The sequence below is a fragment of the Azolla caroliniana genome, unplaced genomic scaffold, assembly GCF_043228905.1.
Source record: "Azolla caroliniana isolate FFs.n. ecotype wild unplaced genomic scaffold, voAzoCaro1.0.p SCAF_16, whole genome shotgun sequence".
Taxonomy (NCBI): domain Eukaryota; kingdom Viridiplantae; phylum Streptophyta; class Polypodiopsida; order Salviniales; family Salviniaceae; genus Azolla; species Azolla caroliniana.
The window spans coordinates 5,732,687-5,758,846 of record NW_028230451.1 but is presented as its reverse complement, the minus strand read 5'-3'; the positions used below and the strand labels follow the sequence as shown (position 1 = coordinate 5,758,846).

The 26,160-nt window shown below is 37.5% G+C and overlaps 3 protein-coding genes across 4 annotated transcripts; 1 reads left to right on the top strand and 2 right to left on the bottom strand.

The window, feature by feature from the left end:
- Positions 1-4,058: 4,058 nt before the first annotated feature.
- LOC147853792 (uncharacterized) lies at positions 4,059-6,496 on the top strand. 2 transcript variants are annotated; one of them, XM_087332704.1, is made up of 4 exons: positions 4,059-4,075; positions 5,087-5,613; positions 5,814-6,169; positions 6,294-6,496. In XM_087332704.1, the coding sequence occupies exons 2-4, from the start codon at positions 5,151-5,153 to the stop codon at positions 6,420-6,422; spliced, it is 948 nt and encodes a 315-aa protein (XP_087188830.1). In that variant the 5' UTR covers positions 4,059-4,075; positions 5,087-5,150; the 3' UTR covers positions 6,423-6,496. The 2 variants fall into 2 exon arrangements, with proteins under 2 accessions (XP_087188830.1, XP_087188829.1); XM_087332703.1 differs by lacking the exon at positions 4,059-4,075 and adding an exon at positions 4,167-4,299.
- A 1,059-nt stretch (positions 6,497-7,555) lies between these two features.
- LOC147853791 (3'-5'-exoribonuclease family protein) lies at positions 7,556-10,902 on the bottom strand. Its single transcript, XM_087332700.1, has 7 exons — positions 10,706-10,902; positions 9,535-9,591; positions 9,031-9,123; positions 8,870-8,948; positions 8,661-8,785; positions 8,226-8,375; positions 7,556-8,139 (listed from the first exon to the last, which is right to left on the bottom strand). Exons 1-7 carry the CDS (start codon positions 10,829-10,831, stop codon positions 7,897-7,899), a joined length of 873 nt encoding a protein of 290 aa, XP_087188826.1. The 5' UTR covers positions 10,832-10,902; the 3' UTR covers positions 7,556-7,896.
- Positions 10,903-11,879: 977 nt separating this feature from the next.
- On the bottom strand, positions 11,880-25,879 carry LOC147853790 (acetolactate synthase small subunit 2, chloroplastic-like). Its single transcript, XM_087332199.1, has 11 exons — positions 25,606-25,879; positions 24,229-24,442; positions 22,465-22,548; positions 22,255-22,323; positions 22,063-22,146; positions 21,823-21,966; positions 13,830-13,919; positions 13,338-13,442; positions 12,919-13,041; positions 12,473-12,837; positions 11,880-12,282 (listed from the first exon to the last, which is right to left on the bottom strand). Exons 1-10 carry the CDS (start codon positions 25,845-25,847, stop codon positions 12,673-12,675), a joined length of 1,320 nt encoding a protein of 439 aa, XP_087188325.1. The 5' UTR covers positions 25,848-25,879; the 3' UTR covers positions 11,880-12,282; positions 12,473-12,672.
- Positions 25,880-26,160: the final 281 nt, after the last annotated feature.

The following is a 26,160-nucleotide window of genomic DNA, read 5'->3' as shown; positions in this document are numbered from 1 at the left end:
TCCCTTGAGGAAGCAGAAATACAAAGAGCAACCAAACGTCCTCAGATGTTGGGCTTCAACACAAGTCAACGTGGAGTAGAAAAGATTAAGAAGATAAGGGAACGTGAGCTACGTCGACTCGAAGCTATGGTTGGGGTACCTCTTACATGGGGACCACGGGCCACATCCACATGGCAACCCTTTGACCCCCCGCTTCTCTTCGAGAGACTTGGATGGAAATGAAATTAGGCCTAGTATAGAATCATTCTCATTGTAGAACATGTTTTTTATATAGAACATGTTTGTTGTTTTCTTAGAACTATTTAGCTTAAACTCTATTTTATCTTATTTTTATTTTTACTTTCGATGAATGGGTAAATATCCCATTTTTGTTGTACACCATTTGTCTCATGGGCCAATTTTGGCCTTAGAAGACGTTAATATATCTTTCTTTCTTTCTTTCTCTCGAAAACGCATAATTATATTAATAAATATGTGGCAAGCACTACACAATTGAATAGTGTCACCGCTACATGATACTGGGGGGACACAACTGTATAAAACTACACAATTGACTAGTGTCACAGCTAAATTGGGGGGACACAATTGGTCTACAAATATCTTATAAAGCTCTCTCTCTCTCGGATACATAGTCAACCACAAGATAGGATATCCCGTCGAGCCTTTGAGGCATCCCGATCCTTACATGTGTCTGGAGACACCAACTCTTGGTATAGCATTGTGGTGAGTTGGTTATTTGCAAATGGCATAGACATTAATAACCTACCTCCCCTTAAGTACAACCATGGGACTGATCAAACTTTAATCTCTCGTGAAGATCGTAATAAAGTGATACGCCAAGAAATATGGCAAATCTACACTCGATACAAATGGATCACCCCACGAGAGCCACTCTCATCTAAAATGGTGTACTATAAGGAACACTTCTTGCACTTCTCTAAGTTAGGGTTTATTACACGACCAAGATACCTAGATACTTTCTTATCAAATGCACTAAGGGTGGCCATTGGACAACTTAGGATATCATCTCACCAACTTGAGATTGAGAATGGTCGAGCTAATAGAGTCCCTAGAGAGGAAAGGCTATGTAGGTTATGCCACATAGAGATAGAGGATGAGTATCACTTCACATGCAAGTGCCCAACTTATGCCGAGATACGGGCGGAATACCAAGACATACTAGGACCCTCTCCCACCCTCTCCAAACTATTAGATACCCCGAGTGTAAAGAGACTAGGTAGGTATATCTTAGAGCTAAAACAACATAGGGAGGATAAATTACAAAGTGTTAATCATAACCCTTTTACTACTCATCAACATGTACCTAGTGTAATTTTTCAGGAACATGGGGAGACGATGAATGTGGATACACTTACGCCGCTCGGCCTCTCCCTTGAGGAAGCAGAAATACAAAGAGCAACCAAACGTCCTCGGATGTTGGGCTTCAACACAAGTCAACGTGGAGTAGAAAAGATTAAGAATATAAGGGAACGTGAGCTACGTCAACTCGAAGCTATGGTTGGGGTACCTCTTACATGGGGACCACGGGCCACATCCACATCATGGCAACCCTTTGACCCCCCGCTTCTCTTCGAGAGACTTGGATGGAAATGAAATTAGGCCTAGTATAGAATCATTCTCATTGTAGAACATGTTTTTTATATAGAACATGTTTGTTGTTTTCTTAGAACTATTTAGCTTAAACTCTATTTTATCTTATTTTTATTTTTACTTTCGATGAATGGGTAAATATCCCATTTTTGTTGTACACCATTTGTCTCATGGGCCAATTTTGGCCTTAGAAGACGTTAATATATCTTTCTTTCTTTCTTTCTCTCGAAAACGCATAATTATATTAATAAATATGTGGCAAGCACTACACAATTGAATAGTGTCACCGCTACATGATACTGGGGGGACACAACTGTATAAAACTACACAATTGACTAGTGTCACAGCTAAATTGGGGGGACACAATTGGTCTACAAATATCTTATAAAGCTCTCTCTCTCTCGGATACATAGTCAACCACAAGATAGGATATCCCGTCGAGCCTTTGAGGCATCCCGATCCTTACATGTGTCTGGAGACACCAACTCTTGGTATAGCATTGTGGTGAGTTGGTTATTTGCAAATGGCATAGACATTAATAACCTACCTCCCCTTAAGTACAACCATGGGACTGATCAAACTTTAATCTCTCGTGAAGATCGTAATAAAGTGATACGCCAAGAAATATGGCAAATCTACACTCGATACAAATGGATCACCCCACGAGAGCCACTCTCATCTAAAATGGTGTACTATAAGGAACACTTCTTGCACTTCTCTAAGTTAGGGTTTATTACACGACCAAGATACCTAGATACTTTCTTATCAAATGCACTAAGGGTGGCCATTGGACAACTTAGGATATCATCTCACCAACTTGAGATTGAGAATGGTCGAGCTAATAGAGTCCCTAGAGAGGAAAGGCTATGTAGGTTATGCCACATAGAGATAGAGGATGAGTATCACTTCACATGCAAGTGCCCAACTTATGCCGAGATACGGGCGGAATACCAAGACATACTAGGACCCTCTCCCACCCTCTCCAAACTATTAGATACCCCGAGTGTAAAGAGACTAGGTAGGTATATCTTAGAGCTAAAACAACATAGGGAGGATAAATTACAAAGTGTTAATCATAACCCTTTTACTACTCATCAACATGTACCTAGTGTAATTTTTCAGGAACATGGGGAGACGATGAATGTGGATACACTTACGCCGCTCGGCCTCTCCCTTGAGGAAGCAGAAATACAAAGAGCAACCAAACGTCCTCGGATGTTGGGCTTCAACACAAGTCAACGTGGAGTAGAAAAGATTAAGAATATAAGGGAACGTGAGCTACGTCAACTCGAAGCTATGGTTGGGGTACCTCTTACATGGGGACCACGGGCCACATCCACATCATGGCAACCCTTTGACCCCCCGCTTCTCTTCGAGAGACTTGGATGGAAATGAAATTAGGCCTAGTATAGAATCATTCTCATTGTAGAACATGTTTTTTATATAGAACATGTTTGTTGTTTTCTTAGAACTATTTAGCTTAAACTCTATTTTATCTTATTTTTATTTTTACTTTCGATGAATGGGTAAATATCCCATTTTTGTTGTACACCATTTGTCTCATGGGCCAATTTTGGCCTTAGAAGACGTTAATATATCTTTCTTTCTTTCTTTTCTCTCTTTAATTGTAATTAGCCTAGTAGTTGGTGAGTTGTTACACTACAAACACTATGTCTTTATGTTCAAAACCTAAATTTTCTCACCACTCTATTACTCCACACATAATCTCTTAATTAACTAGATGCCACTGTGGAATATAGGGTTTGAACCCATGACCTTCTGGTCTCCATTGGCCATCAATTGAAACAATTCTCTTCCCCTCCCTACATATACATATACATATACATATACATATTACATATACATATACATACACATATACATATACATATACATATACATATACATATACATATACATATTACATATACATACACATACACATACACATACACATACACATACACATACACATATACATATACATATACATACACATACACATACACATACACATACACATACACATACACATACACATACACATACACATACACATACACATACACATACACATACACATACACATACACATACACATACACATACACATACACATACACATACACATACACATATACATAGACATATACATATACATATACATATACATATACATATACATATACATATACATATACATATACATATACATATACATATACATATACATATACATATACATACACATACACATACACATACACATATGCATATACATACACATACACATATACATATACATATACATATACATATACATATACATATGCTATCATTGTAGGAAGAAGCGTATGTAAATAAAGAAACAGAAAGAAGAAACAGAAACAGAGGGAACACCATGGATGGGGTTTCATAATTAAGTCCCTCCTCATCTGCTCTGCTCAGACGGCCATTGATGATGGTCGGTCTTTCATTTTAGGGTTTCTGTCTGTCTGTCTGTCTGTCTGTCTCCCCCTTCGGCTATTACACAACCAACAGAAAATCAGAAAATTTGCCTACATACCCCCACATAAATACATAAATAGTAGTATTTGTTGTTGTAGTCATCGTCGTCTTCAACCTTTCCTTCCCTTTCCTTTCGTTTTCTTTCATTCCTTTCACTTCTGATGAAGATCAACGTTTGAGGTTTGTTTTCTTGTTCTGTCTCTCTGTCTCTCTGTCCCTGTCCCTGTCTCTCTAGCACACAAATTGTCCCGTTACATATTATATATATTATAACTTTTGATTCGCTACACTCGCAATGATCAATTCAATTCGCCTCCTAATATTAGCTTATGAATTTGCTGACCATCAATTCAAATTGGGCTTTTTTTTTTATATAGCTAAGAACTTTGATCATACATCACTCTCAGAAATTCAGGTTTGAGTATATAGCTAAGGATTTCTGGCACGTTTCACGTTAGCCAAATTAATATGTTATCTGATTCATAACAAACTATCCATGTAATCACCGCAGCTAACCATTTAGACAAACATGACCAAAGTCGGGGTTTAAGATAGGTAGGAATTGTTTGAACCAATTCTGTTTGGGTTTTAATAGAATAGCTAAGGATTTGGGTACATACAATTTCATGTTGGTTTTATTTATAACGAAGGATTTTGAACTCTGATAGATAGAGAGATAGATAGATCAACAGATAGGGATATTTCCTACACAATCCTCTAAATATTCTGAAAACAGCTTTGCCAACAACATTTCTGATTATATCAAGTTTTCTATAAATAATCAAAACAGAAGAAGGAAAAACTATCTTGAATCCATAATTCTTCGCTTAACAATGGGTTTTTACATCCACTACTTTTGAACCCATTGTCTTAAATTTTTTTTACAAGATTTGCAAAGCAAACTACTCCGAAACTGGTTGGAAATTCGTTGTTGATGATTCATGTGTACTTCTTTCTTTCTTTCTAGGATGGAGCCCATGGTCGATTCACATTGAACCTGCATCCATATATAAGTTTGATCGATTAGATTCATGGCATGCCAACATCCCTTGATTCGACCTGTGCTCGGAGCTTTCCGGCACATCTTCGCGTGCTCATGCAGCAGCACCTCTATGATCAACAACCATCCATCATCTTCACCCATCGACACCAATAATATGGAGGAGGATGCAGAGGATCACGATTATTCGAGCGTGATGGTCATCGATGATGACGAAAATGAAGAAGAAGCAGGATTAATAAGCACATTTAGAGGAAAATCGAGTCGCGCTAGAGATCTTAAACACATTGTAACTAACGATCGGATCGATGGCGATGGCAATGGAAATGGTGAGATGGATTACCTGGATGAACATCAGGCATTTGTTGTTTGGCATCTGAGATCGGTTGCCGAGCTACACGCGATCTTCAGGCACCTGCAAGTGCGGTGGCAACTCTTTAATGATTCCTTATGCAAGTTTCGCGACCCCGAATCTATGCTTGCCAACTGCACAGGTACCTTAGATACATCAGCTACACTAAAAATACATACAATACATACATACATACATGTGCTTGCTTCTATTTGTATATATGTAATTTTGTGTAGCATAAAGAAAATGTATGTCGTGGTGGAAAAAAATGTCTTAGAATTTGCCTTGTGAAATCATCAGCAGTTTGATTGGGAAATCTTGGGGGTTTTAAATTGATTCTAGATGATGTGATATGGAGCACAGAGCATGGGGAAATAATTCAAGGCAAAACACCGGAACTTCTCCACATCCTACAATCTTTGATCGAGAGGGAGGTATCCCTAGGGGTGGAGATAGAGAGGATTGTGAGGATATCTCCACATGGATCTCCGGAGTTAGCATTGGATGAATTTGGACATTGTGGGACACCCACCACTCTTCAAATCGTGCAAGCAAAAGTAGCAATGGAGATCTTCGGCCTTAAAGTATCATTGATCGATCCTATCATCAATGGATTAGCCTCATCACCAACAGATAGTCGAGGATGTCATCCATATTTCATTCTAGCTCATGATAACTATACGCTAAAGAACATCGAGGTAAAGGTCAAGCAATCAATCCCATAGTATTTGAACATGCTAATGTACAGTTTGTGAATCAGTATAAGAAATAGATATCCTTCTATTATTAGTATTGATGGACAGGGTAAATGTTGTGTTGTAGGGGAACGTTGTCGAGCAAGGAAAACGAGCAATCCTTTGGCAACGATTTGAACTGTCTTGGTATATCCGAGGATGTTTGTGTTATCCACTTCCGTTCAATTATCATTCGATCAAAGGTCATGCTGCATAGACTTGGTGTCAAATCGAACATCTTGATCAGTTGATCAAATGTTGTATAATCTAACGTCAATCATAATTCTTTTCTTTTTAAGCATTAACCACATCATCATGATGGTATCAGCGGTTTCTATATTTTTTTCACAAATTCCTTTCGGTGTTGAAGATGGTGTGTTTACATCAGCTTAATTCCAATTAATAGGTTCAGATTCATCGTTATAAACAGTCTATTTTCTTATTATTTTTTGTAGCTCATCATGTTGGGAAGGGAAATTACTATGTTTTCTGTAGTACCTCATTTTAATAAGGTGCAAAAACCTCTATGGTAACAGCAGTCTTTTTGCAAACAGATGGTAAACATGTCTATAGTACTAGAACAAACATATTTGTATAGCATATTCATTGATCCTTTCTAACTTCTTCAACCTCATTCACTCCCTTCTCTATGTGTTAAATAAACATTCACCCCCCCTTAGCAAAAACTTCTTGTTCACATACTCTAATTGAGTCGAGCCCATGTTTATTTCACATATTTACATACATTCCAACTCTTCTTTTGGTACAATCCATAAATAGGGAATTAAACTGTAGGACATAATTAACATTAGATAAAAAGCCTAAGAAAACATATGGATCATAAGTTATTGAACCCATGCAAAAAAGATGCCGAAATGTTCAAGGTCTCACAGTAAAAATCCACAGAGCAAAAATGATGTGCAAATTTGATGGGGAGGGAATAATTACTGTAGACAATGAGAAAGTTTTGTAAGAAAAGCATTCATACACAGGCAAGTGTTTTAACACGATAGCACTATCAATCATCCTGTCACTCTTTTGAGTGTTAATGGAAGAAAGTCACTTCAATTAACCTCTATCCAGTAATGAAACTTAAAACAGAGAATCAAGATAACTTTATCATAGCTTGAGCAATCTTGATATGATTGCTCACACTGAGAAGTGAATGCTTGCCCAAAATTCTAACCTCTATTTTATTGTGAAACTTAAAACAGAGAATCAAAATAACCTTATATAGTTTGAGCAATCATGACATGAAATTATACCAGATGTTGGAAGCATATGACTCTCAGAAGAGATGAAAATGAAAGTAAAAAGAATTCTTCAAGTGGTAGAAAGGGGAGGTAAATAAGAAACAAAGAATCATAAAGAAAAACCTTTAGAACACATCAGTGCCTTTGAATACAAGCTACACAAGAAGTAAGTCCATTTTTTATGAACTGTAATTGAACCTTAACGTCAACCAAAAAACTCCAAAATTTGTCATCATCATCCTAATCTCATGTTTGTTCTGATAGCCAAAAGTAGACCGATAATTGGGACAAATCTCTGATGATAAGGTATATGTCACATATGTTTGTTCATAGAACCATTACATCAATGGCGTATCATCTTTACACAATTTCCCAATCCTGTTAGTTCCTATGTTGTAAAATCTTCTTGTTTTTACAATGTGCTAACAGTTAGTACAGCTATATGTCCCCACCTGATCGAGTTTCAGCGGCAAGAATTTCTGCATCGACTGTTGAGATAAGACTTTTGCTCACCTGTCGTGCCACAGATATCATGTCAAGAAGAACACTTGGATCAAGCCCTGCTCCTCCACGTTTCGTTATCCCACATACATGGCCTTGGCTATTCACAGCTATGGACACAGCCGAACTCATTTGTGATTCTTCTTCCTCTGTGGCATCAACAATATATGTTCTTCCAACCTTGGTAAAAAATGTTACAAAGATGCCTTTAATAGATAAGAAGTAAATCGGATTAAAACAGGCAGCAGCAATGAGAAGAGTCACACCTTAGTTAATGTCACAATGACAGGTACACCAGATGTATCTAGCCTAGAAAATTCATCTGGATTATCACTGATCTCAAAGTCAGCTTCATTTTCACCTGTGGATCCATTGGTAACTTCTACCTTAGGAATATCTGTATTACTCATAGCTGCCTACCATAACCGTCCATAAAAAGATTTTCCGTCAAAATCTTCTCCAGAATATAGAAAACAAAAACAAACCAATACATATTGCGAAACGAAAAGTATCAAGATTATGAATAATGAAAATAAGAACTGATTCATAATAGCAACTGCCAAGAGTATCAAGAATATGCATAATGTAACAAATAGCAACTAATGCATAGCATGTATAACCTGTGATTAATGGAGATTTACACATGCACATGAACATGAGAGAACAGTGCTTATCAATGTCTTTAAAGCATTATTGTATACCTTCACTGCAATGGCTAAAGCATCCAACAGGTTTCCTTGAGAGCTAAGAATAAGTCCATCGATATAGAGATTCCAACAAAGCTTTCCATCAAATATGCTCAATGCTGATAGGTTTATCGCAGCTCCTGCAAGATCATTGATATACAAATTTGTATGCATTAAATGACAGCGCAAATTTATAAGGATAAGAAGAGAACATAGGTGCTCACCTACACCACTTTGACCACCCAGCAGGCTTCGTTGCAAAGCCCTTGAAAGTTCCAAGGAGAGCTCTTCTCCACCTCGGCCCTGATATATTAATACAATCAATGATATAATTCAAAATTCTTGATAGGAATATACTGTTGCTTGCATATATCAATGTATTTACCTCAAACTGTGGGGCGGTTGTGGGAGAACACTCGATATTTATTTCGATTTTCCCTTGGTTTGGTCTACTTGAATGAGGCCTTCCAAGTTCTGCCTACAGAGGGCAATGTTGAGAGTTAGGTGATTCTGCACGCTAGAGAATTAGGTTGGCAGTCAAAGCATATATTAAACTATGACCACAAGAATGATATTTGACTAGTCAAATACATATACACGAGAATTAGGTACCTGCTTTACTCAGTGATAATACTACACATCACCAATTATTATTTGGTGAACACCAACTTCTGTAGAGATGGGTCCACAAAGAAAAGCTATCCTATACAATACTATCACATCATATGCATATAGTATTTGCTCAACACATACATACAAGATTTGCAAGACATGTTTTCCATATTAGCTTTAGAGATCATATTCATATAATTTATATGGATCGTGTTTCTGCAAAAGAGAACTGTATATTTTATAAATCAGGATAAATGCACAATAACAAGGTCTTCACCTTAACACTAGCAATTACATCTGTAGCTCCAAGCCTGACACGTGCAGATCCATTTGCCTGTAGACACCAAGTACAATAGTTATAACATCACAGAGGGTAGCTTCCTACCAATCCCAAAGGTCCAAAGGTCTTATTTGGCATTGTCATGAGAGTTATATATCTATATACCTAGTATCTATCTCTTTGCATCTAAGCCCTCTCTGTATTAGAATATCATATATGAGATTCTCAATCGATGCTTATATTCCGAAAACATATATCTCCAATTTGTTGATATAAATGTAACCTACGATTATTCTGTAATACCAGCAAAGAAAATTAGATTTAAATAACTTTTCTAGCTTCAATATTGCTTCTTATTTTTATCCAGACTAAAAAGATCCTAGCCAAGCAAATGAGATTATAAAGATATCCATAAGCTTCACTAGTGCTTCTCAATTCCTTGTTATCGCAGTTGAGTTCATCCACTCACTTTATTTTCTTTAAGCAACTTGAGATAGTTCAATCAGAGAGCCTTAACATGAATTTATAAGATATCCTTTACATACATTAATTAGATATTCTTAAGGTTTCGTCAACGAAATAAATCATCTTGTTTTCTTCAACCAGCACTCATCTTGCTTTCTTTAACCAGAGGGGGTTATTTTGTTAGGTATTCCTTCACATTGATTCGTTACGTATTTCTTAACATATACCCGTTATGTGTTCCCTCACAACCCACATCCATTCTTTGACAACATCAACTCACCTTCTCTTCTTTAACAAAATCACTCACCTTGTTTTCTTCAATCAAAGGACGATTATTTCATAGGGTTCCTTTAACATACATTCTTTAGGTATACTTTAACATATATTCATGATCTATTCTTAAACAACATCTATGGCACCTTGTTTTCTCTAACACAGCAGAACCTTGATTTCCTTAGCATACAAAAAGTAAGCATTCAAAACACATGCTCATTAGGACACCATAACGTTCATTCACGTCTTATCCTTGACATACATTCATTACCTAGACTTAACAATGAATATAAATTCATTAGCAGTTCTATGTGTCAAAAATTCATTAGCAGTTCTATGTGTCAAAATTTCATTAGCAGTTCTATGTGTCAAATATTCCATAACCAGAAAAGAAGAAAAACAGAGAATCGAGGAAAAGGGGAACAAGAACCTGAGGAATGACTTCAAGATCGATGGAAAAGCTTCTAAAGTCCTGAAGACCGCGACCGTCGCAACGAAGCCCCTGAGAAATACCATCCGAAAGATATTTCTTCTCCGCGAGAGAGAGACCTACCATAGCTAGGAGCTATCCACGCAAAACCGCGTCTGTGTGTCTTGTTTTGTGTCCGTCTCCCTCACACAAACTGTGTGTGTATGAGTATGCATGTGTATTTGCATACACACATATGTAGGTATGTATGTATGTATGTATCATGTATGTATGTGTGTATGTGCGTAGATTGTGTGTATAGGTACTGTATGTATATATGCATGATTGTGTGTATGGGTACGTATGTATGTATGTATGTATGCATGAATGATTGTGTGTATAGGTGTGTATGTATTTCAAGTACATGTAGTATGTGCGAAACTTCGAAATACCCTCGATGTTTTTATTGCCATGTTTCTTTAGAGCATAAAGTTCACAATTACATGAAATATGTTTGTCGAGACAAAAGAGTCGAAGAAATTCCTAAAAGGTGAGTCAAGGAAATATGTATAAGGATGTCACCTATAAGGAAATATCCCCCATATAGTGTTGTGATAGGCCCACATAGATTTCCTTTAACTTGGGGGAATTTTGACAAGTAATGATAAACCTAGGAACACTTCAGAAATTACTTTATTGTCTATTCATGTATTTACTAGGCCTTTGACGTATCTATATAGGTATGCAATTGTTGTAAATGTATGCATGTATGTGCATAGATTGTGTGTATAGGTATAAGGATGTCACCTATAAGGAAATATCCCCCATACATGTATACATTAGAAAAATATAACTACAAATACGTATTTGCATATGTAGGCATAATTGTTGCATACATATTCGTATGCATTTGTGCATGGTGTAACATCTTCTGGTTACTCAATTATATTGAGAAATCCAGGAGCCCACCATTAAATTGATTTGCACTTTAAAAATTTACACCATAAAGCCTCTTCAAATTTGAAATGCAACAAATAAAAAAACAGATAAAATTGTAACTGGTTTGATCCTAGCAACAATTTCAACAGATATATATTTGTCACATCATTTTAGAAGTATGAAAGTTGAAAACTCTCATGAACCAAATGGATTTCATCTGAGAACCAGTCAACTGTGCTTAGAGAAAGACATCAAGTGAAAAGGAAAGGGAACATTCATGATCAAATGCATCAAGACTAAGAACAAAAATGTTTTGAAATGAAATGCATTCCAACTCTGCATTAGCTATATGTATTCATAATCTTCTCCTATGCAATTACAACTAGGAGTCTTTAAGACATCCAAGTCAAATGAAGGAGAGAAAATTCTAATTGGATGTATGAAGACTTGGAATAAAACTATTCTCTCGCGGAAGTCATCTCAAGTCCACATTAAGTGAACTTTTCAATCATCCACACCTTTCTATGGAAGAATAATTTCCATGCTAATTTCTTTGAAATATGCTTCTATATGAACTTGTTTGCTGGCTCCAACTCTCCTAAGTACTTAGTATTGACACCAGATTCCCTCACAAGAGCCACTCGTCCAGTTCTTGCAACCTATAACATAAAAACACACATCCACAATAAAGCTCAGGTAATTCATCATTTACAACCTCGTTTTTAACACAATAAGATGTGTTCATTTAACAGTCAATAAGTACGATGTACACAGGTTTTTGTTTTGGGAGGGTGGGGGGTTTGCTAAAATTACTCATCTTTAGTTGGCATAAGGCTATCATAAGCTTACCTCAACAATTCCATATTCATTCATCAGGCGTTGCAAGGCTGCTGTCTTTTCCAGGTCACCCGTTAACTGGCAGAAAGCAGACTTAGTAAGAGAGAATGAAGATTCAAACTATGGTCAATATACTTCTTGCCCAATCGTAAGCTAAAAGAACAAGTTTTAGAAACTCTTATGTATAAAGGAGAATTTTTAGGCTAGTTAAACTAGATGCATGCCTCCAGTGTGATTGAATGACGAGTAACATCAACAGGTTTTGCACGGAAGATTGTCGCAATGTCAAGGACATCCCTTCTGACACTTGAATCAGCTGCAATTTTCATCAGCACCAACTCTCTCTCGGCAAAAGGTTTGTAAGTCAAATCTTGAACCTAGGCAGTCAGTCCACCATCAATATTCCTATTGGCAAGATTCAACTCAGTTTGCTTTTTTTCCTATGTAAATAATATTACCTTTAACACATCTATTACTTTCAAAATCTGAGTCAGCAGTTTGTTTATAGAATCTTCTGTTCCAGGCACAACAGTAGTAATGCGTGACACTCCAGGCTCCTCTGCTGGACCCACTGCAAGGCTCTATAAAATAAGAAAATGGAGGCTACAGTTCAGTATCATTACTTCCCCAGTACAAATGAAGTAGTTTGAACACGTATACATTACTACAAATTCCAAATCATCAAGCTAATATAATTTCTACAACTACAGTTGTACAGTCTGCTGGTTCAGGAGTAAATATTCATGTTTAATATCTGGTTAGGGCACATTGTGAATAATCCAATCAACCATTTGATGATAATCACTCACAACAGACAAAGTAGCTTTTCTGATTGCAGATATACAAAAAGCACTGTTTTATAAATGACAAATTATACCTGAATATTGTAGCCTCGTCTTGCAAAGACACCGGTCACTCTGTTCAACACCCCTGGTGCATCATTCACCAACATCGAGAGTGTGTGCGAACAAAATTCACCAGGCTGCAACGGAAAATACAGGAATAAGTTTACAAAGTTTGTTGATTTACAAAGGGTTTAGCAGAGACATAATGTGCCAATGCTTTTGACAAACGCTCAAATGAATTCCCATACAGAAATAACTAATAAGAGCATGATAAACTCGTTATAAAGGTAAAATATACCACACTGTACAAAACTCCCTTAATTACAATTGAATGTTTGGTTGACTCAAACTAATCCAATTATCTACTTAGAATCATGTTCTTTTGATCTGAGAGTAACAAAAATTTCATAATATTGCAGCTTCTCTCAATAAAGATGGAATGCCCATATATATCTTCAGAGATTCCCCAGAAATATGCTCCAAAGCCAACATAATAAAGCAATCTAGCAGAATTTAAATTATACCTCCTCACCCTCCACCTGCCCCCAATCCGGATCAAGAACAGGATAACGCCATACTTCATCTTCATTAGGCTCAACTGGATAGACATCACCCTGATTAAAGCACGCGATGAATTAGAAAATAATTCAGAATTCACAAGTTTAAAATTATATACTTTTTCAGGGATGAAATGTCCTGCTAAGGCCAGATGGGAAGGAATTCCACTCAAGCCGGGAAACCCAGTTAGTATATCTTTATGAAAAAAACAAATGGGGCTTCATTGCGGTTATTCCCCCGAAAGCTATAGCGCTTTCTCTACGATGGAGGAAACAGAATATACAAAGAGAAGAGTTGTATTCACGTTTACGAAGGCAAGACCAAAATGACCTATGAGGCCAACACACTTTTCACAAATGCTTAAAATTGATGCATGTTATCATAACAAGGTAAATAATAAACCACTTATAGACACATTTGAAGCTTCAAACTGCAGTTTGTCGTCAGATGTCCTTCATTGGTTGTGCTGGAATGAAGGGTGTTATACCTTTTGGGACAAATAGTGATTGGTAAGATCCTTCTAAAATAATGAGCTTGAGGATATCCTGATATTTCTTAGATAAAAATTTCTAAAGCTTTTCTGAAGATCTCTGCAACATATCTTGATATTTGTTGAGGTCTGAGGGGCAGAGCTGCAACCGAAAACAAGTTTAAGATGGTCCTTCACATCCTCTTCACTAGACGATGTAATTTATTTTTACTCATGACTTTATCATGATGGCATCAAAGTTCTAACAAGAAGGTCCCCAAGCATGAAACTTTGGTTCTGGTTCATACAGCTTTGTAATGGTCCAAAACATTCCCCAAAATAGCAGATGTAACTACCACTGATATCTTAGAATACAGGAAAGTAATATGTGCGATATTCCTGTCTCTGCCTCTAGAGAGGATAACTATCAGACAGTCTTTTGGGTCCATACTGTCATATCTTCCTGTCTCCATCCACAATCAATATGAGGAGGCACAGATCTATCCAATCATACATTGTATGGCATGCAAGAGGTGAGTATCTTAAGCTCTCTGCATTTTCTAGCTTCACAATGCTCAATTTGATTCAGCATTCTATACGGTTGAAATCCAAAAAAAGGGCCATCAAGAATACTATGGAGAACGGGGAGGTCGACAATTACAATGCCATGGATTTGGGGCTGAATATTCCTTTGTGCATACCAACATCGGGGTCTCCATAAATGGCTGGTCGTGTCACAGAGCTAAGAACATTGCTGCTTGGAAGAGGTTTTCTGTGCCTTTTAGGCAAAGGTTTCTCTGATAATCTCATGAGGTGTTGATGGCTTGCACCTCGTCACATGCACTTTCATCTCAATCAAAGGTCTTTCTACGGGCTGTCACCCATCATATAAGTCTCCCTCTGACCAATCCCATCCAGCTAAAGGTCTCTTCTTGTTAGGACCCCAGTCTTAAGTCCCATAGGTGAGTGCTGGGTAACAAGTGCATTAAAGAGCCATAACTTTCTCCTCAGTTCTAGGAATCGTACATCAGCACTTTGTCTTTCTAGAGATAGGAAGGCTATAATGCCATGTGGTTATTGTGTGTCAGCTGCCTCTCACATGGAAAATTGTTTCCTGTTGAACACCTAAAACCACCTTACTTGCTCCTGTGCTTGTTTCACAAGGCTCAGTTCGAGATCCATACTCTACTTGCTCCCATACTTTGTGGTGTTGAACAATACTACCTTGGTTTCCCAAGGCTCACTTTGAGATCATTTTCTGAAGACTAAAACTTTTCAATGGACTTGTAGGTTATCATCAACATAAATAAAAATGGTTTCAACAACACCTTCAAGGCTGCCTCTTCCTACTCCTAATGTCTCTACACATGTTTGGAAATATGATAAATATACAGTACAAAGTCTACATGATAGCAATCAGAGCTGTTTTACATCAATATTCCTGTTTAATACATTTGACGTGCCCCATAGAGAGAAAGAAACACATACTAATGTCTATTGGAGGCCGAGTGATGATAAGAAAGAAAGATATATTAACGTCTTTTAAGAGGCCAAAATGGCATACGAGACTATACAAGTGATTACACAATTGGCAACTTCTTTCTTCTAGAGGTATTCATGTATATTTGCCTACCTCAAACTCTATCTGATGTGATGAAGTTCGCAACTGCCCTATCGCACTGAACAGCGCATAAGATAGACGTATGTCCATATAAGGTGGCCTGATGATGAATCCATCCTCCGATGTGTGTAAAAAGTGTGTCTTGTAGTGGGCCATCTTCATACCAAGTGATATTTTGTGGCTGATCCATGTTACCTTGTTTTCCAAGTTAAAAATATCAGTTTGGATCACTCTATCCTTTTCCACTTTGGTCATGTCCTAGATGGCGGCAGTCCTAGCTATAACATGAATGTCTCCATTTTCAGCTAGTTGTCTTGATGACATAAGTGCCGACCTTGGGTACCTTTGTTTAAGGAGCTCCCAAAGATGTTGGACACAGGTCACCAAAACGAAAAATGCCTCAATGATTATATGGGTTGCTCCCATCTCTACCCGGAGTATATCCTGGAGCACCGATGGTTTACTCCTTAACATGCGCGCAATCATAGACACTAAAGGTTTCTCTAAATCTTACCAATGAATTGTGTTGTTAAGACTCAGTCTCTACATTTCTACTCCATAGAGAAGAGTTGGTGCGACAAGTGTATCAACTAGCCACAGCTTAGTTCATGGCTCTTGGAACTGCAAATGTGCACACTGTCTTTCGAGGCACCAAGGACTGCATGTCCACGAGAAAGTTGGGCACAAGAAGCCTCCCGTAAGGAAAACCTAAGCCGCGTAAATGTTACTCCTAGGTATGTGTAGGAGTGTATGTATTCCACCTTTTCCTCTCCCAAGAAGAATTCTGGTTCTGATCTTGTTACCATGCTTGAGTGGTGTTAAACACCATCACTTTAGTTTTATCCATGTTTATCGACAAACCTTTGTCCGTACAAAATAGTTTTAAGGCCTTTAGATGTCTTTGTCGTCCCTCCGGAGAGTCGGAAATCACCACAATATCATCAGCATATAGTAATATTTGTATAGCTATACCTACCAGACATGCTTCCAAACCCTTGAATGTCTCTATGTAATGTGATACCTCATCTATATAGAGACCAAAGAGAGTGGACAATAGTGAGCATCCTTGCTTCACTCCGATTGTGCTAGCCACCGCCTCTAACAAACCTTGGAAGGCCGCACTTTTCCTGACACGGATCCATAGAGTGCATAGATTCCCCATTGCATATTTGTAGGAACACCACGGGCTTCTAGACGTTGCATAAGCCGAGCACTTGGCACGGTGTCAAAGGCTTTTCAGAAATCCACAAAGCAACAATAAATCCTCTTATTATGGGCTTTGCCCTCCTCGATAAGGACTCCAAGGGTCAATATGTGATCCAACGTTGTGAACCCCTTACGAAATCCTGCCTGTCCAGCTGAACAGCAGCCATTCCACTCTACCCATATACTCAATTCTGATTGCCAAATCAAGCCATATACTTTAGCCATATCCACTTTTGAGGATTGGCACAATGGTATGCTGACTCCATCTAATAGGAAACCTTCACAGATGCTAAAGAAGTGTGCTAGCAATGGGCGCAAGATGTCACAGGCATAGATAAAGTGCTCACCAGCCAATCCATCATGATCCTGGGGCTTCCTAAATTGTAACCGACTAATGGCATTTCTTATATTTTATGGAATAAAAAAGATGGATTCATGTGGGTGTGAGCCATGTGGGTGGGAAAGAGGAGGTTGCCCTAGGATATCATATAGGACGTTTGCATATTCATGCCACACCTGAGGTGAGGTCACTTGTGTGGTAGGTTGCCTCTCATTAAACATTTTCCATGCTCTTTTACTTTCTTGTCCTAGAAACAAGCAATACAAATTATCTTCAAATTTAGCCAAATACAATCTCTTCTTCTTCCTTACAAAGAGTTGGAAGGTTCATCTTGCTTGTTTGTATGATCTTGAGTTGCCAAAATCACTACTCAGGTTCCAAAGCAAAATAAATAAATAAATAACAATATATTAGCATCAACAAAAATGGCATTAGAATTAGAATTAGAATTTTATCATATATAAAGAGGCCAATTTTGACCTATGGGACTAGAGTATACATGTGTTCTTGATATGTGTCTCCTTCCTAAGAAGGGGTATTCATACATTGAAGCACAAAGTCTCTATGTGTAAATAAAGCGTACACATATGAGCTCAACCTTCTAGGTGGTGCCTTAAGTATGACACTTAAGTTATCATTCCCTCTTAGTATGTTAGCATATCTTGACACATTGCACTATATGTTGAGCATGTGAAGAGCAAGTGACATTCATCCTCTACCATGCCTTCATTGCATACTTTACATGTCTTCAAATTCGTTAAATTTTGATACCATGATGCAACTTCAATACCTAACTTGTGAGATCGAGTGCGAAGTAGTGTAAGGGCTCTACGAGCATTACTACTCATATTGGTAATGAATGTCAAGCACTATATGTCAAGCATGTGAAGAGCAAGTGACATTTATCCTTTACCATGCCTTCATTGCATACACGTCTTCAAATTTGTTACATTTTGATACCATGATGCAACTTAAATACCTAACTTATGAGATTGAGTGCGAAGTAGTGTAAGGGCTCTACGAGCATTACTACTCATATTGGTAATGAGAAGTTTGGATACGATCAATAAGCATTCTTGCTTTATATTGAGACCAACATTCAGGGTTGACATTTGCAATGTAGTATTCTAGCTTTGTCCTCTTAGCATCTTCCCACTTCATCCTTAATGATTCCAACAACCTTTCCTCGATCATTACATAATGCATAGTAGCGCCTGAAAGCTCTAAAAGATCATCCACACCCCATCTTCTAAACCATTTCCTTATGTCAACAACCCAACCGGATGAGAGAATCTTACTCTTATGATTCTTTTGTAGTTTACATCCAACATTCCAAGCAAGATGTGGTAATCGATGATTCGGCATATTCTTGACTTTTGTAATGTATTTATATACTCTTTGGAGTGCCAATATTTCTATGGTCGAACACCTGTTTCCAAGATCATAACCTGGTAAGAGGTAGTGCATTTAACTCCTAATTGCCTCTTTAAAAACATCTTTTGAATTTTCTCAATCTCATTCCATGCATCAAGAGAGATGGTGTCACCCTATACTTCTACTCCATAAAGCAATACTTGAGTTACCATAGCATCGAACAACAGTAGATTTACTTCCCATTCACAAGTATCACTTTGGTTGCATTGGTTCTCCAAAAGGTATTACGATTTCCAATCGGCTCATCAATACCAAGATATTTAAAGCTTCAAACAAATTGTATATGTGAGCATAGGGTAATGAAGAGGTTGGATGGTTTGCACTACCATCAATTTTATTTTCTCCACATTCACTGCTAGTCCACTACTATGGCAAAATTCTTCTAATACCCCAAGTAAATGTTGCATACATCATATGAGAAAAGTACCACATCATGTGCATATAGAAGCAATAAAATAACATGTTGCATCAATTTGGGGGCATTCAATCCTTCTTCTCTCGCAACCTTATTCACCACTAATTCTAATTTATCAATACATAAGCCAAAGAGTGTGGGTGATAGTGGACATCCTTGCTTGACTCCCATGTTACTTAAAAAGTGCTTTGAGAATCCACTATCCATTTTTAGTTGGCATTTAACTTGTTCATATAGGTGTGCAACAGCAACTCAGTACTCGAATGGCATGTCAATCTTTACCATTCTATTCCAAATCTCACTTCGTGGTACGATATCAAAAGCTTTCTTGAAATCAACAAAACAATAAAGTGTTTTTCCTTGTAGTCGACTCTCTTCCATGATTACTCTCAATGTGACCAAATGATCCATAGTGGAGTGTTTTGGTCTAAACCTTGCTTAAGTCCTCTTTTGCTTGTACTTTCAGCCCATGTGCTTATCTTTTGCTCCATAATAGTGCTATATAATTTAGCAATAGTTGAGCTCACCATTATTGTACGATAATTTGATACTTGATTCTTATCTCCGGCTTTAAATATTGGTTTAATCCAATTCATACGCCAATCATTTGGAAATCCTTGTTTTATAGCTTGCTCTATAATTGTCATTATCCAATGACGAGTATGTGGCATTGTCCATTTTAAAAGCTCACTTGAGACGTAGGTTGGTGCTTTCCCACTCGCCATCTTCTTTATTCCCTTATTGATGTCATCAATATCGATACATGTAGTGCATGGTGTTTCAATTTTCTCAACCATAGGAGCCACATCTTCATGCATATATAGCATTTGTACATAGTCTAACATTTCTTTATTTGTAAAGTGACCATTCACATCTTCTTTCTTACCCTTGAGTTGTCCCCATGCTAATTTTGGTTTGAGCTTAAACAAATTTTTCTTTTTTATCTCTTGCGTTTGGAAATATCTTCTTTTCATTCTCCTCACTACTTTCTTATATAGGTGCCATGCAACAATCTTTTCATTTTCCCCTTCTATGGACTTATAAACCATTTGAGATACACCTTACATTCATCGTCAAACCAAGAATTACATGGACTTCTATGGACTTAAACCAAGGTCTGAGATATAGCTAGCTAAACATTTAGACATTATAAGCTTAGATGGTTGAAACTTCTACATTCAAGGAGTCTCCAACATGGTCTCCAAAGCAAGGAAAGCACCTCCAATGTCTGGCAACATTGACTAGGGTGACGGGACATGGTCTACATGGATGTGGCTTACATGCACAATCAATGACTATTGTGCAATGCATTGCACTCCCTTTCGAGTGTTGTAGTCAAGATCATACGTGTATAGCCCTTGATTGACTTGTAACATGATAATTAATGAAGCCAATGAAAGTTGTACAAGTGTCCTTCACAACTTCACTCTATGTATCATGTTCTACCAAGAACTATCCCAATATCGGTCTTCATATTCCATTACATTGGGCGGTGAGCCAAAGCTTTATACAAAGTACTTAATCACTGGCTCGATTTATCATCAAACCCTCTTTTTATACTCATCACTGGGTGGATTTATCATCAAGCACTTTCCTACGTATACACATCTAGTGTCAAAGGGCAGCTCAAGAGCTCTTCATATCAATTTGATATTGAGATAGGCAGATATGCATGCTAATGTGTGGAAGAATAGACCTGCCAATTGTATTGACAAGACATGGAATCAGAGGAACACTATGTTTGCCATTGTAATGTTTTTCATGGAATAAGAGGGAAATGTCACTGCCTCTTCAAATAAGGTGTGGGACTTCAAGAGGTGTTTTCTCAAGTCATCCAATAATTTACCAATAGTCTTTTGACCCACAATATTCTCCTCTTTTTATGTTGTCCATTGAACCTGGCTATATGGACTACAACATCCACCCTAGGGCACATCTCCGAACAATGCATGCAAATACATTGTTCTTCAAATTCCATTTCTTATTGGCACAATCATGAAATCTATTCTTCCATATATTTGCATGCATATCTACCTATATCAATCTCTAACTAAAGTGAAAAGTTCTTGAATTGCCCTATCACACTAGGCAATGCATGAGATAGAGTGTATCCATATAAGAAAGCTTGATAAATCCATCTGGTGATGTGTCAAACTATATCAGAGCAGGGATAGTAAACTTATATTTATAATATTTGATTGTCTTGCATTTCAGCGTATCTTAGCCCATTATTGATTGTTGACTATATGTAAGGAAAGATTCTCCTGGGAAATCATTTTCAGAAATTTTAACATTAATATAATGGTCTATTCTAAACAACATTGTAGATGCTGCCATCATTTCCCTGCTATGATGCAGAATGCCAACAAATCCAGTTGACCAATTAAGTAGGAAATGTCAGATGTAGCATTATAGAAATGTTAGATATTGCAGATCTCATACAATATGGAGAAACAAATATAAAAAAAACTTACCTTGGATGGCAAGTCAACGTTTAAGGATAGAGAAGATCCTCCAGCAGTTGGCATCTTTTCTTGTGGTTCTCTATCAACTTCGTCATATCCATTCATTCTTCTTGATGGGAGAGTATGTCCCAATGTTTCTCTTCTTAATGCAATCTATATGTGCAAAATATAATGAAATAAAGTGTTTATTAGAACTCAATTGAATTATCAGAAAACCCATAAATGGTGTTTTAGTTTACAAGCAGATACCTTTCCTGTCCTTGCAATTTCTTTGATGCCAAATTTGTGCACAGATCTCTGGAAGGCAGCAATCTTTCCTGGATCACCTGTTAACTGTACCACAATATGATCTTATAGCTTGTAGCACAAACATGGCTATTATCTTGGGTGACAATTTAATTACTAAAAACTCAGATTCTAGCTTCATTGCTTAAGATCTACCTCGATTGTCAGTGTGTCCTCTGAGACATCAACAACTCGACCACGAAATATGTCTATAAGCCCAAGTACCTGCACAACAAAATCAGAGTTTGAACACACTTTATCTAGAGTAAATGTGTTCTTACATTTTGAAATGCAGTGAGATTTCCAAGAAATAAAAAAATGAGCAGCAAGGTTATATCAGGCCAATTAATGAAAAAGGGATGAGACCTCAGTTCTCTCTGCAGCTGTCACGCCCAACTTGATTAGCATAAGTTCTCTTTCAACACGTTGTTCTTTCGACAAATCCTCAACCTGAAATTCACTCCATTATATGCTGAAAATATGAAAATATCTGGAACTCTTCTTTCAGACTAATTGAAGACATATCACATATTGTCAAAATGCCCTAGAATCAATCACATTACGTCACAATGAAAACTGAAAGAACAAGAAGATTGGAAACACAAAACAAGATTGAGTATTCATAAACTAGGAAACTGTATATAGAGGAATCACTCTATGAGCAGAAGATGATCATACTGAAGTCAAACTTAAGTCTCCTGAACCAGTAAATGGAGAAAACAATAATTCTGCAGTTCTGGACCAAAATGAGAATCGATCTGTAGATAATCAGCCTTCTGTTAATTTAAAAAATAGACCCCACTTTTTAAACAATTTTCAAATAAATACTCAAATGTGTGAACAATACCCAAGGCCAGCCTTTTGCAAGCAAGCTATGCAAGCACAAGCAAGTCCTATCACTGTTCACGATTATTGGCAACACCTCTAGTGATCTTATAAACTCAAGGAAAAATCTGCTACATTTTCTCATGAAAAATAAAGGGAAATTGGAGCATATATCAGATCAGTTCAACCAAGATAGAATTGGTCGAACAACAGATGAGGATAAATGTAGGTGTATACTGATATGATCTGAGATTTTCTGAACTTCAAATCCTGATTTCCAGGCTTATGGGAAAACTACACTTCGGGATAAAAATGATGTTCCAATGTCTATCTATTTTTGGCATATAAGTTCTCATATTGTCTTTCCTGAAATTTGTTTCCGACATTTTGTAGCATCCTTCCTGTGTGTGTTACATCATACATCATGAGACAGATACAACATATTTACTTATGAGTTTTTACCAATGCAGGCATCTGAGGAGATCCTCAAATATAACATGGCTCAGTGGACGTAAGTTTGAAATATAAGCATCGCCATCCTTCCAAACACACCATGGAGACTTCCATTCACTTATTCCTACCAGATATCATTATTAGGACACTTGTGAGTCCATGAGAAAGAGCTGAAAGCTCGTAACAGCTGAGAACGTGGGAGTGATTTGACATCACCTGAATTTCCTCAAGGGTTGACATATGTTGATTAAACTACCATTTGTTTGAGTTGGTAATTTCTAGTTACTAATGTATGTGTTGACATATGTTGATGACTATACATGCCAAAATTACATTAACTATCATTAATTTTAGTACCGTTCATTCAAGGGTACATCCTGCAAACAAGATCCTCGTCTCCTTTTAACACCACGCTTATACTCTGTTTCTGTTCAAATAATTTCCAACAACTGCAACAGGATGGGCCTGGCAAGAGTGAGGGTGAAGGTGGCGTGGGTGGTGATTTGTACAGCACTTATGGGGCATAAGGGCTGTACACTTCTGGCAATAATGAGGTGTTTTGAGGGTGAGACAGTTTTCTGTGATGTTCATCACAATGAGGTTTATGTAAAAGAATGGGTCTTCTATAAATGACCATTTGTTGATAGAGAACATTTGTTGATATTCATGTGAACGGCTACAAAGAGTGCATAATCATCACCAATCAGCAATTTAATGGAAGTTTAGGAATTAAACGAGCAGAAAATTTTCCATCTGAAACAAATGTGTAATGCTCCAGCTCAATTTTCAACACACTTTTAACTCCCAAATAGACTGTGTTGCAATTATTGAAAAGTTAAATGCACGCAATACCTGCATAACATTCACAAGCTTGTAAAGCTGTTGCATAACTTGTTGAAGTACACGATCAGTGCCCGAAACCACAATAGTAAATAGAGCTTTATCTTTATTAAGTCCAACTGCTAATGATTCGATATTATAACCTCTTCTTGCAAAAACCCCAGCAATGCGGTTGATCATCCCACTCTCATCACCCACATAAACAGAAAGAGTGTAACGTTTGACTCTGCATAAAAAATAAAACGAAAATAGTTGTGATCCAAATATTTGGCAGTCCTTCACTACTAAGAACCGAAACTGTATCCTTTTCATGCGTAAAAACTATGGAATTAAAAGGAAAAAAGCCAAATTTACAGGAACTCAATAGAAAATGTTATGTTTATGCTGGAATTTGTAATGTAATACATATACCCGATCAGCAAGTTCAAGACAATTTTTTCAACAAAGACATATACACACATACAATTTTGAGCAGATGCATACTTTTTACACACATACACACATGAAGCAGAGCCAAAAGCAAGAAAGCGTGAAATAATATTAAGTTATGAGAAATCATTAATACCTCTGTAGAACTTTCCAGAACGCAAGTTCCAATATCAACCACCCACACACATATACCACAGAAAGAGCTCAACTCCAGTTCTAAGCATGCAAATAACCTTGTTATAGAAATTTTGGAAGAAAATATTGCGTTTTCTACCAGATTTCATAGGTGAACCCAAGCAAGAGTTAAATAAAAAGAAGTGACGAGAACTTACCATGAATTTAGAGGAAATCAGTAAATGTATGTACAGACACATGCACACACACGGGCGAGACAAAATCACAGGCATGACCTACTTAAAGACAATGACAAAGATTTATACAAATGTTGCAAACAAACTTATAAATAGCAATGGGCACGGTTCGGTTTTGGTTCAGTTCGGTTTCTTGGCCTTGAAACCAAACCAAACCATTTATTTATATTAAAAACCAAACCAAACTGTTTAAATTTTATGAAGCCATTTAAACCAAACCGTTTATGAAAAATTTAGAACCAAACCAAATCGGTTTATCATAAATCAAAACCAAACCAAACCTATAAACCTTTAAACCAAACCACATAAGCTGAAACCGCTAAAGCGTGAAATTCAAAACCAAACCGAACCAAAACCGATAATCCGCTAAACTGCTAAACCATGAAATTCAAAACCGAACCGAAACCAAACCAAACGGTTTATTTATCTTTGAACCAATAAACCGTTAAGCCATGGTTTAATGGTTTGGTTTGGTTTGAGACGAAACCGTGCCCATTGCTACTTATAAATTCTCTTCTCCTTTTGTAAAGCAATAATGAGCCGGAAGAAGGAATGCATATACATATAGTCATCATCGGGATGGTATTACCTTGAGGAGCTTCTGGCTGTGAGGGATTCAGGGACCTTGCTCTCCGAAGGAATAGCTTCTTTCACAACAGAAGAAGATCGGATATTTCTGAGGAGCTGCAGAGGGATGATGCGTGATGCTCTGCGGCCGACACGAATTACGTCTACTGGTCTTCTGAGGGAGGGAGGAGAAGGGAGCAGAGGAGAGAGGGAGGTCCGTCGGCGGTGGGGCGTGGGAATGTGGGAAGTGAAGAGGCTCGCCATAGCCGGGGAGAGCTTCTCGAAAACGAAAGGAACACAGACAGACAGACAGACAGACAGACTTTCTGAGTTCTAGAAAATCAAAGTATTACAGACACACACACACTCTACTATCTTCTTACTTACTTCACTAACCAAAGAAAAGAATCAAGATACATACATAGATGATTTATTTGCCCATAAATGAAAAGAAAAGAAAAGACTGAAAGAAAGAAAGGAGAGGAGAGGATTGCTCGACACACGACACACGAATTGCTTGATGGCCGGCCGGTCGGTCGGGGGCCTCTCGCTGAACCTGACTCTTGGCCCTCCGGTT

Excerpts from the sequence above, each read along its gene's own strand:
- LOC147853792 (XM_087332704.1), top strand. The coding sequence starts at position 5,151 with ATGGCATGCCAACATCCCTTGATTCGACCTGTGCTCGGAGCTTTCCGG. Across the intron at positions 5,614-5,813 it reads TATGCTTGCCAACTGCACAG|ATGATGTGATATGGAGCACA; the intron begins GTACCTTAGATA and ends AATTGATTCTAG. Across the intron at positions 6,170-6,293 it reads ATACGCTAAAGAACATCGAG|GGGAACGTTGTCGAGCAAGG; the intron begins GTAAAGGTCAAG and ends GTTGTGTTGTAG.
- LOC147853791 (XM_087332700.1), bottom strand. The coding sequence starts at position 10,831 with ATGGTAGGTCTCTCTCTCGCGGAGAAGAAATATCTTTCGGATGGTATT. Across the intron at positions 8,949-9,030 it reads CAACCGCCCCACAGTTTGAG|GGCCGAGGTGGAGAAGAGCT; the intron begins GTAAATACATTG and ends TTAATATATCAG. Across the intron at positions 8,786-8,869 it reads GGGTGGTCAAAGTGGTGTAG|GAGCTGCGATAAACCTATCA; the intron begins GTGAGCACCTAT and ends ATGATCTTGCAG.
- LOC147853790 (XM_087332199.1), bottom strand. The coding sequence starts at position 25,847 with ATGGCGAGCCTCTTCACTTCCCACATTCCCACGCCCCACCGCCGACGG. Across the intron at positions 22,147-22,254 it reads AGGACACACTGACAATCGAG|TTAACAGGTGATCCAGGAAA; the intron begins GTAGATCTTAAG and ends ATTGTGGTACAG. Across the intron at positions 12,838-12,918 it reads AAGTAATAGATGTGTTAAAG|GTTCAAGATTTGACTTACAA; the intron begins GTAATATTATTT and ends CTGACTGCCTAG.